The 12029-nt window shown below is 38.0% G+C and overlaps 1 protein-coding gene across 1 annotated transcript; it reads left to right on the plus strand.

Moving 5' to 3' along the window:
- Window positions 1-8816: 8816 nt before the first annotated feature.
- Window positions 8817-11300, plus strand: TMCO2 (transmembrane and coiled-coil domains 2). Its single transcript, XM_006886504.1, has 2 exons — window positions 8817-9056; window positions 10983-11300. Exons 1-2 carry the CDS (start codon window positions 8817-8819, stop codon window positions 11298-11300), a joined length of 558 nt encoding a protein of 185 aa, XP_006886566.1.
- Window positions 11301-12029: the final 729 nt, after the last annotated feature.

Genomic DNA, 12029 nt, shown 5'->3' on the forward strand with positions numbered 1-12029 from the left:
ACTGGGGTAATCGGGATGGGAGTGTCAGAGACAGTGCGATTGGCAAAGGACAGAGCAGAGTTTAGGGCTGTTGTACATAGGGTCGCTATGAGTTGTAAGCAACTCGATGGCACATAACAACAACAACAACATTGACTAGCACCTCAATACAAAAACATCAAGTTTTCTTAAATCTTACTTACTCATTGTCTAACTTTCCCATTCGTTTAAAACAGTTGAAAATACCAATCTATTATTCAAAAATAACAACACCAAACTCCTTGTTACTGAATCAGAACTGAATTGAGTAGACTGAAACTTTCAGCAACTCAACATACTTGCATACTTTGGGCATGTTAAGAAGGGTCATTTTTAGGATTAAGACATCATGCTTGGTAAGATGTAGGATCAGAGCAAGAGAGGACAAATCTTCGATTATATAGATTGACCCAGTAACTTTAACAATGGGTTCAAGTATGTTGGAAATGATGAGGATGGCATAGGACAGCACAGTTTTCAGATCCATTGTTCATAGTGTTGCAGTCTACTCAGCAGCACATAACAACAACAGTAAAATCAGTAAATAATTTATTTAATCCTATGTTTTATAGATTATAATGTAGCATGCTCCTATTTATAAAGTTCTTGGAAAAATATACTGTTTTTTCTTAATACAGAATTCTGGTGTCCTAATTTGTACGGAGATGGACTACAACATCAACATTTACTAAGGACACTGAAAAATTTCAGGAAGTACCATATGAACAAGAGACTGTGGTAAAAAAGGACAAAGTTCAGGCTGTACTGAAGGCACTGGCAAAAAAATAACACCACAGGAGTCAATGGAATACCACTTAACATGGTTCAACCATCAAAGGCAGCCCTGGATGTGTTCACCAGTTTATGCCAGGACATTTGGGGGACAGCTGCTTGGCTGACTGACTTGAAGAGATCCTTAATTATTCCCTTTCTCAAGAAAGGTGATCCAATAGAATGTGGAAATTATCAAAAAGTCATTATTATCACATGTAAGCAAAATATTGCTGAAGATCATCCAAATCCAGCTAGAATAGTATATTGACAGGGAACTGCAAGAAGTTCCAGCTGAGTTTGGAAGAGGCTATTGCAGCAGGGATTTCATTGCTGATATCATTGCTGATCTCTGAACACAGAGAATACCAGAACAATGTCTATTTGTATTTTGTTGAGTGTTCAAAGGCATTTGACTGTAGATCATAACAAATTATGGTTAACATTGAGAAGACTGGAGAATCTCAGAACACTTACTTGTGTTCGTGAGAAATCTATACCTAGATCAAGAAGCTGTTGTCTTAATGGAGCAAGATAACACTGCATGGTTTAAAATCAGGAAGGTTTTGTGTCAGGGATGTATCATTTCTCCATACCTATTCAATTCATATGCTGAGCAAATAATTGATGAAGCTGGATTCTAAGAAGATGTATGTGATATCAGGATCAGAGGAAGACCCACAGACAATCTGCATTATGCAGTTTACACAACCTTACATGCTGAAAGTGAGTAGGACATGAAATATTTGCTGCAGAAGATCCAGAACTACAGCCTTCTGCATGAACTATATCTCAACATCAAGAAAACAAAGGTCCTCACCACAGGACCAACAGTCAACACCATGAGTGATCAAGAAGAGATTGAAATTGTCAATGATTTAATCTTGCACCAATTAACACCCTTGGTACCGGCACTCAGGAAATCAGGAGATAATTACGTTAAGCAAGTCTGATGTAAAGACCCTCTCCAAAATATTTAAGGGCAATAATTTCAGTTTGAAGCTTGCATCTGATTCAGGCCATGGTCTTCTCAGTTGCATGCTACAAATCAGAGAGCTGGACAGTGAATGAGGATGACAGATAATTGATGTCTTTGAGTTGTGGTACTGTAGAATAATACTGAACATGCCATGGACAACCAAAAGAAAAAGCAAATGTCTTGGGTAAAGTTCAGCCAGAGTGCTCCTTGAAGACAAAGGTGATGGAGCTTCGTCACTCATCCTTTGGACATGTGGCTAGGCAAAGTGGTGTTGTTAGGTGTCATCAGAGACTCATGCTCTACCTCCAGATGCCAGTCACCCTGCTTCCTGGCTACCACAGTGAATGAATTGTGATAGAATGGGAGAAAAATGTGGAAGATAATTCAAATTTTAAGAAGTCTAGATCAGTTGAAACTAGAGGATTTCCTGTGATTATCACCCTAAAATAGTCCATAAACTTTTCTCACTGGTGTCACCTTTTAACTAAATAACAAAGTGTCTTATAAAATAAAGAATGTTACTAGTGAGTATTGATTACCTTTAAAAAAATCTTCTATATGAAACCAAATAGTGAATAATTAAAGGAAAAGGAAAAAAATGGAAATCAGGTTACTGGAAAAAAAACATCCAAAAGGTAATTCATGTGAGAGTTAAAGATAGTGGGAAAGTATAACAAATGCCTCTGGACAATATGTTTTTTGTTGTTATGTACCATCAAGTTTCCTGTGACACATAGCAACCGTATGTACAATAGCTCTGAAGCCTACCCTGTTCTGAGCCAGTCTCACTGTCTGATACACCTTTTCCCATTGTCCTAGTTACTGTATCAATCTATCTTATTCATGGTCTTCCTCTCCTGCTCTGTTCCTCCACCCTTTCAAGCATGATGTTCTCTCCAATGACTGGTCCCTCCCAGCCACATGCTGGAAGTATGTGAGCTGTAGTTTCAAAATCCTAACCTCCAAGGAAGAATTTGGTTTCATAGTCTCCAAGACAGACCTATTTGTTTTCTTGATGGTCTGTAGTATGTTCAAGACTGTTCTCCAACACCATAACACAAAGGTATTAATTCTTCTTATCATCTTTAGTCATTATCCAGCTGTCTGATGCATAGCAAATAATTACGAAGACCATGGACAGGATCAAGTGCACCTTCATCTCTAGATTGACATCATTGCTTCTCAATACTCTGTAAAGGTCCCTGACAGCAGATTTACTTAATGCAATTTGCCTTTTGATTTTCTTGCTGCTGGTACCGAAAGTGTTGATTGTGGAGCAGAACAAGTGATAACTGTTAACAACCTCAATCTCTTCTCCATCCATCATGGTGCTGCCAGTTGACCCAGGGGTGAAAATATTTGTCTTCTTGATGTTGAGCTTCAATCCATATTGAAGACTACAATCCCTGATCTTCTGCAGCAAGTGCTTCAGGTCCTCCTTGTTTCAGCAAGCAAGGTTGTGTCATCTGCATAATGTATGCTGTTGATGAATCTTCCTCCAGTCCTGATGCCATATTCTTCCTCATAAAACCCAGCTGGTTCCTCATAAAATCCAGATGGTCTGTTCTGCATATAGATTTAAAAGGTATGCAGACATCATGATGCATCCCTGACACACTCCCTTTGTGATTTTGAACCATGCAGTGTTTCCCTGCTCTGTTCTGAGGACTGTTCCCTAGTCCAAGTATAGATTTCACATAAGCACAACTAAGTGTTCTGGGATTCCTATTCTCCTCAAAGTGGACCACAATTTGTTGTGATTTACACAGTCCAGTGCCTTTTCATAGTCAATGAAACATAGATAGATAGATGTTCTTTGGTACTCTGCTTTCTGCCACAATCCCTCTGACATTGGCCATAATGTCTCTAGTTGTTAAAAGAGAACATAACATCCTACCCTGCCATGGGCCTCAATGGGGGACAGAGAAGACTATCCTGTGCTGTGATATGAATATGCCTTTTTGTCTTTGTGGTTTACTTTAGACATATAACACTTACCTATCAATTCATTGTATTAGCTAATTACATTGTAGAGTATGTGTGTATATGCTTATTTATTGCTTGTTTGTTTTTTGCTCTTAGTTGTACAGTACTTTCCTATTTGGTAATTGTATATTGTAGTGATGGTGCAAACTATTCTACCAGAAGGGGCATCCATGGTGGACAGGCTTCAGCAGAGCTCCCAGATTAAGACAGACTAGGAAACAGAATTGACCACCCAATTCTGAAATAACAGGTTTCTGAAAACCCTATGAACAATAAAAGAATATATTATTAAAAATGAGAATAAACAGTAGGAATAATAATGGAAGCATGGAATTTTTGAAGTATGAATGTAGGAAAACTGGAAGTTGTAAAAAATAAAACAGAATGCATGAAGGTCAACATTCTAGGCATTAATGAACTGAAATGGGCTGGCATGGCCAGTTCAAATGAATAAACTATTATACTAGCAATGAAAAACTAGGGAAGAATGGTGTTGCATTCATAGTGAAAAAGACAATTTCAATATCTATCAGCATTGGAGGAAGACTCATCAGCAATCTGTTATGTAGATGACACAACTCAGCTTGCTGAAATTGAGGAGGACTTGAAGTGTTTACTACAGAAGGTCAAGGACTACAGCCTTCAATATGGGTTGAAACTCAACATCAAGAAACAAAAAATATCACCAATGGGCCAACTGGTAGCATCATGATAGATGGTGAAGAGACTGAGATTTAGTTTGCTTGGCTCCACAATCAACCTTTTTGGTACCAACAGCCAGGAAATCAAAAGATGAATTGCATTGGGAAAGTCTGCTGTCAGAGACCTCTCCACCATACTGAAGAGCAAAAATGTCAGAGAGCAAAAATGTCAGTCTGGAGACTGACGTGGGTCATTGTCTTTGCAATTGCTTGCTATGTGTCAGAAAGCTGGACAATGATTAGAGATGACAGAAGGAGAATTGATGCTTTTGAGCTGTGGTGCTAGAGAAGAATATTAAATATACAGTGGACTGCTAGGAGAACAAACAGGTTCATCCTACATAGGGTAAGACCAGGCTGCTCCTTGGAGGCAAGGATTCTGAAGCTTCGTCTGACATACTTTGGACATGTTTCATGGAGTGATCGGTCCTTGGAGAGGGACATCATGCTCGAGAGGGTGGAGGGACAGTGCAAGAGAGGAAGACCCTTGATGAGATGAATTGATTCAGTGAGTGACTGGGGTAAGGGGGGTAAGTGTGTCAGAGACAATAAGATTATCACAGAATAGAGCAGGGTTTAGAGCTGTTGTACACAGTACAGGCGACTCAACAGTACATAACAGCAACAGTAACAACATCCTAAAATACAATTTTTGTAATAGAATACTATCCATATGCATACAAGGAAGACCTATTACTACAACTATTATCCAAATATATGCATCAACAACTAAAGCCAAAGAGGAGGAGACCAAGGATTTCTACCACCTTTTGCAGTCTAAGATTGACCAAACATGCAATCAAGATGTACTGATAATTATGGGTGACTGGAATGCAAAAGCTGGAAACAATGAGGAAGAAATGATAGGTGGAAGTAAGGTCTTGGTAACAGAAATGAGACAAGACATAGAATGACTGAATTCTGTACATTCAATGATTTATTCACCACAAATACCTTTTTCAAAAAACAAAAAAGTTCACTTTACACATTATCCTCGACTGATGGACCTCAACAGGAATCAGATTAACTACGTCTGTGAAAGGAATTGTCAGAGAAGCTCAAGATCAACAGTCAAAACCAGGCCAGGTGCTGAGTGTGGAACTGATCATAAATTACTCATGCGCAAGTTCAAATTGAAGCTCAGTAAAATTAAAGCAATTTCACAAGAACCAAAATATGACCTTGAGTCTATGAACCTGAATTTAAAATTATCTCCAGAATAGATTTGAGACATTGAACACTAATGACCAAAGACCAGATAAATTATGGGATGACATCAAAGATAAAATCCAAGATAGCAAAAGATTTTTACAAAGACAGAGGAGGAAAACAACAAAGTGGATGACAGAAGTAACTCTGAAAATTGTACTACAGCATTGAGAAACCAAAACAAAGATAAGAAACTCAAAAGTAAGAGAGATGAACAGAAAATTTCAAAGGATGGCTTAAGAAGACAAAGCAAAGTATTATAATGGAATGTGCAAAGAAATGGAGCTGTAGGATAAAAAGGTAAGAACTAATTTGGTATTTGTCAAGTTGAAAGAACTGAAGAATAAATTCAAGCCTCAAGTAGTAAAACAGATGCAATGGGCAAAGTCTTGAATGATTCAGGAAGCCTCAAAAGAAGATGGATGGAACACAGAATCACTGTATCAAAAAGAATTAGTTGACACGGAACAATTTAAGAAGTTTTATTTCAACAAAAGCCAATGGTAATAAAGAACGACCTCAAGCTGCACTGAAAGCAGTGGCAAAAATTAAGACCCCAGGAATCAATTTGGTACAAATTGACATGTTTCAACTAACAGAGGCAGCCCTAGAAGTTTCCATCAGTTTATGCCAGGAAATTTGGAGGACAGCTCCCATAATTGTTCCAATTCCCAAGAAAGGTGATCCAGTAGAGTGAGGAAATTATCAAACAATGTCATTAATATCACATGCAAGCAAAGCATTGCTGAAGAGCATCTAAAAACTGTCAGAATAGTACATTTTCAGGGAACTGGTAGAAGTTCATGCTGGATTTAGAAGAGGCTGGGGCACAAAAGATATCATTGCTTATGTCAGATGGCTCCTGGCTGAAAGCAGGGAATTCCAGAAGAATGTCTATTTTGACTACACAAAGGCATTTGAATATACGGATTATAACAAAAAAATAGCTCACACTGAGAAGACTGGGAATCCCACTTAATTATGCCCATGTGAAACCTAAACTTAGACAATAAGTTGTTTGAACAGAGTACGAGAGCATTGCACAATTTAAAGTCAGGAAAATTATGTGTCAGGGTTGTATTGTTTCCCCGTACCTATTCAATCTGTACTGTAAGCAAATCATTTGAGAGGCTGGACTCTATGAAGAAGAATGTGGGGTCAGGATTGGAGGAAGACTCAACAACCTATGTTATGCAGATGACACAACCTTGCTTGCTGAAACTGAGGAGGACATGAGGTGTTTGCTGCAGAAGGTCAAGGACTGTAGTCTTCAATATGGATTGAAGCTCAACATCAAAAAGACAAAGATTCTCACCACTGGGCCAACTGTTTTTTAAAATAAGTTCTATTAAACAGTGAGGGCAGATTGGGAGAACAAAGTATTATAATGAAATGTGCAGAGAACTGGAATTGGAGAACAAAAAGGGTAGAACTCACTCTGCATTTCTCAAGCTGAGAAAATGGAAAAACAAATTTAAGCTTGGAGTCACAAAATTCAAAGATGCTATGGGTAATATACTGAATGACCCAGAAAGCATCAAAAGGAGATGAAGGGAATACACAGAGTCACTGTACCAAAAAAAATTGATTGACATTGAAAAATTTCAGGAAGTACCATATGAACAAGAGCGAATGGTAATGAGGGAGAAGGTGGAAGCTGCACTGAAGGTATTGGCAAAAAATAAAGCCCTAGAAATCCGTGTGATATTTCAATTAATAGATACAGTCTTGAATACGCTCACCAGTCTATGGCAGGAAATTTTGAGGACAGCTGTCTGGCCAATGGATTGGAAGAGGTCCATATTTGTTCCCATTCTCAAGAAAGGTGATCCAACTCAATGTGGAAACTATCAAACAATATCATTAATATTGCATGTAAGCAAAATAATGCTGAAGATTATTCAAAAATGTCTTCCACAATATATAGAGAACTGCCATAAGTTCAAGCAGGATTTAGAAGCCATGGCACCAGAGACATCATTGCTGATGTTAGATGGATCCTGGCTGAAAAGAAACAATACCAGAAGAATATCTGTGCTTTATTGACTATGCAATATATTAAATGTCATAATTTATTGAATATGTATTTGACTGTGTGGATCATAACAGGTTGTGGCTAACACTGAGAAAAATGGGAATCCCATAGCACTTAATTATGCTCAGGTGAAACCTATACCTGGACTAGGAGGGTGTTGTGTGAACAGAGCAGGGGAACACTGCATGGTTAAAAATTGAGAAGGGAGTGTGTCAAGGTTGTATTCTTTTTCCATACCTATTAAATCTGCATGCTGAGTAAATTATCTGAGAAACTACATTGTAGGAGGAGAAATGTGGCATTAGGATTAGAGGAAGAATCTTCAATAGCCTATGTTATGCAGATAACACAATCTTGCTTTCTGAAAGTGAGGAGAACTTGAAGCACTTGTTGTAGAAGATCAAGGAATGCAGCCTTCTGTATGGATTGTATCTCATTGTCAAGAAAACAAAGATTCTTACCACTAGATCAATAGGCAACATCATGATCAATGGAAATTGAAACTGTCAACAACTTGTTCTTAGTTGAATCCACAATTAACACCCTTGGTACCAGCAGTTAGGAAATCAGGTGACATAATGCACTGGGAAAATCTGCAGAAAAGTCTCCAAATTATTGAGGAGTAGTGATGTCGGTTTGAGGACTAACGTATGTTTGATTCAGGTCATGCTCTTTCCGATCACTTGCTATGCATCTGAAAGCTGGACAATGAATCAGGATGACAGAAGAAGAATTGATGCCTTTGAGCTGTGGTGTTGGAGAAGAGCTCTGAACATCCCATGGACGGACGGCCAAGAGAAAGAGAACAAACAAATATGTCTTGGAGAGGGTGCAGCCAGAGTGCTCTTTGGAGGTATTCTTCTTCTTCTTTTTATTGTAAATTTTTTCTTTTTTCTTGTATTAATTTTAATGAAACTTTACAGAGACTTGCTGCTTTTGAGTAAGAAGATTATCTGGATGAGTGAGGAGCAAGTTGACCTTTGGAACCATGACATCACAAAGCACAACTCACAGTGGTGGTAGAACACCTGGTTTCCAGGCCACACGCCCTAACTCAGACCCAGTTTCCTAAAGTCTCTGAACATGTATTTCTAGAAGCTTCTTGTATCTTATTAAAATGTCAACACTTCCACCTTCATCTTCCTGGGAAGACTTCATAGAGTATCTCTCTCTGAGTGGAATATGGAACTGGCTACAAGCAACTCTTCTGGGAGAGTCTAGTGAGCCCCAGCGAACAAATTTGGGGATACTACGTAATATTGCTCCGACTGTACAAATTTTCCTCAGAATTTCCTTTTTTGTTTTGTTGATAATAGGATTATATGCCTTATCGAAAAGAAGTATTCACTCAATTCAGGTTAAACTCTTTTGTTATCGAGAAATTTAAGTAGTTAAAAATTAAAATTTGATTAGTTCTCTCTCCATTTAACCACCATCTAGTTTTAAAACCATGCAAGTTACCAAGGGTCTTGAAATGTGTCTCTTAAATTGCTTGAAATGAAGTTATACTTGAAAGCCTCACCAATTAGGTTTTGATCATAAAACTGCTTTCTCACAATGGTCTTTGGTTTGTAAGCTATAATAAAACAAGCTTATAAACTGAGAAAGCAACCTTAGTGCTAAATTTATTTTATAACCTTCATCTTTGAATGCCTACCACATGTCAGACATAGGTGTATTTTTTATAGGACAGGCATCATGTATGTACTTTGCCTCTTGGGTTTGACCTCTGTCCTCTGTGACTGATGTGGAGACATGAAATCTTTAAGAGGGTGCACTGTATTAATGATTTCTTTGTGTTAAATACGTCATCAGTATACAGGGGCTGTATTTGGGAAAGGACTATAATTGACTGAACTATGAGAAACATATAGGCTATTACATGCTTCTTTAAATCAGTGGTGTAGTTCATAGGGAACCGTGCTGCTAACCCAAAGGTGTCGTCTCTCTGGTGGTTCGAATCTGCTAGCAGGAAAAAAAATGAGAGATCTCCTCCTATGTGCTGTAGTCTCCTACAGCTCACAGGAGGCTCAGCTATGAGTCTGTTCTGACTCTATGGCAATGAGTTTGTGAGTTAGGTTTGTTCTTGTTTTTGAAAATAATAGTGATCAAATCAAAGTGCTTCAAGACTTCCAACAATTCCCTGTCATTTTCACATTGGCAAATGTGAAAAGCTTTGGTTTATTGAGAATCAATGGAAACTTGAGGAGGCATGATTTAAGAAAGGCTTGGTAAATGCAGAGAAAAGTTATCATTAGCATTTTTAGGTGAGGGAACTTGGTTATCACCTACTTAAGTTTCTCTAGTTTGTTTGTAAGAGCTAACAGTGTTGGAATCTGAACCCAATCTTTTGGGATTCCAAATTCAGTGCTTCCCCAAAATCTCATTAAACTGGAATTGACCTAAATCTTCATTAGCAATGTGTATATGTACATAGGCTCACAAAGCAACACTTATCTGTAGATGTGGGTTATGCACTTGTTTGGAAATGTTTAGCTCAATCTTAAAGATGAATTTATGGCTCTCCCCGAATAGCCAAGAAAAAGAGGTAGTCTATATAAAGCATGGCCTCTAGAATCTGTTTTCTTTGTGACCTATAATTAATCACTTAAACCTCTAAATCTCAGTTTTTTCATTGTAGGATGGACTTGCTAATAGTGTCTCCATCATAGATTTTTGCAAAGATTAAAAGAAATTGTCTATGTATAATGACTTGAATGTAATAAACACTAAAAAAATGGTGCTAAAAATTATGATAAAGAGCAAGATGATAGGTTTATCATTATCCTGGCAGGAATCCGTCTCAACATATTAAAAATTTTTTTTTCATAAGCAAGAATGTAGTTTCTCAAATAACTTAGTCTACTTAGAAGTCAGAAACCTGGATTCCAATTCTGTCTCTACCACTTCTAAGTACATGATCCTGTGTTATGAGAGTCTGAAGTGGAAAGTGTCTAAATAGTTGTTTAGTTTGTCCTTTAGGATAACTAGGTTCTGCATAGGCAAGGTCACTCTGAATACAGAACTCAGTACATGACAGAATTTACAGCAAATAGTATCAACTAGTATAATCTTAAATTGGTTAAATGCAAATACTAATCCTTGTCTACAGCCCCAACTTGTGGTGAAGATGAAAAGAGGCAACTGGTGTGAAGATGTTGTGTTAAATGGAAGACTTGGTACAAGAGTGAGGAACTATTTGGTGTCTTGTTTTATATCTATGAGGGACTGTTAATTTCACATGATTAAACAAATAACACTTAACCTCTATTGTTTCTTTTAGAGAATATTGTTGTTTGTAATCACACTCTACAAACTTTATAAGAAGGGCTCAGATTTTTTTCAGGCTTTGACGGCCAACACAGAAGGGAAGATTTTCTCAACTAAAGACAATAAAAATTTCTTCCTATCCTTGGGTCTGCAAGAGAAGATTTTGAAAAAGCTCCAGACAGTGGAAAACAAAGTGAAGGACCTAGAGGGGATGATCATTTCTCAGAAACCTACAATGAAGAGAGACCGTTCCTCTGAGCACTACTGCAGCTGCTCCGACTGCCAGAGCCCCTTGGCCACATCAGGGTTTACTTCCACTTCTGAAATCTGACGGACTCTACTTCTCTTTTTCTAGAAAAGCATGATTTCCCTTATGTGCTCATTGGTATAATCAATAAATACAGAGAACTAACTATATTGAAATTATCTTGCAAAGATTGGATTTCTATCCAATGTGGCCCAGCTTGTGCTTGTGTGTTTGGTGGGGTAGTGTGAAGTTTACTGCTCGTGATGGTTAAGAATATCTCTGGGATTGTGGTGACTAGTCAGCATGTGGAGACCAGAGGTAGCTGGATAGGAAAAGACAGGACTGACATCGGGTTTGGGGGGAGACTGCAAAAGATGGGATAAATAATGTATACTGCACTGAAATAGATGAGGGAGAAAACTGTTTAAAAGGGATATGTGACTAGGTATTTTTGTCATGACAGGAGTCCAGAATGAAGGCTACATAGTAGAGTGGACCTGGGGGGAGGGATTGTAAAACAACGAAAGAATTTTTCTTTTACTTTTCAAAGAGGGTAGTGTACTGGAGGGGAGGGGTGGGCGGGGAGAAAATGAATGAATGGAAATCCAAAGTCTCTGTAAATTTTCATTGAAATTAATAATAAAAAAATTTAATTAAAAAAAAAAGAAAGAAATACCATTTTCAACAGCCAACCACAAGTTGAGATACTTGGTAGTGAACTTAAAAAAAGACAGCTAAACTCAAGCAAAGGTGTGAATGTGTCCTTGCCTCCAGAAAGCAGCCTAGTTTCACCCTCAAGGACAGACCTGCTCT

The sequence above is a fragment of the Elephantulus edwardii genome, unplaced genomic scaffold (assembly GCF_000299155.1).
Source record: "Elephantulus edwardii isolate Elephantulus edwardi_28Jun2011 unplaced genomic scaffold, EleEdw1.0 scaffold00049, whole genome shotgun sequence".
In the NCBI taxonomy this organism is placed as follows: Eukaryota; Metazoa; Chordata; class Mammalia; order Macroscelidea; family Macroscelididae; genus Elephantulus; species Elephantulus edwardii.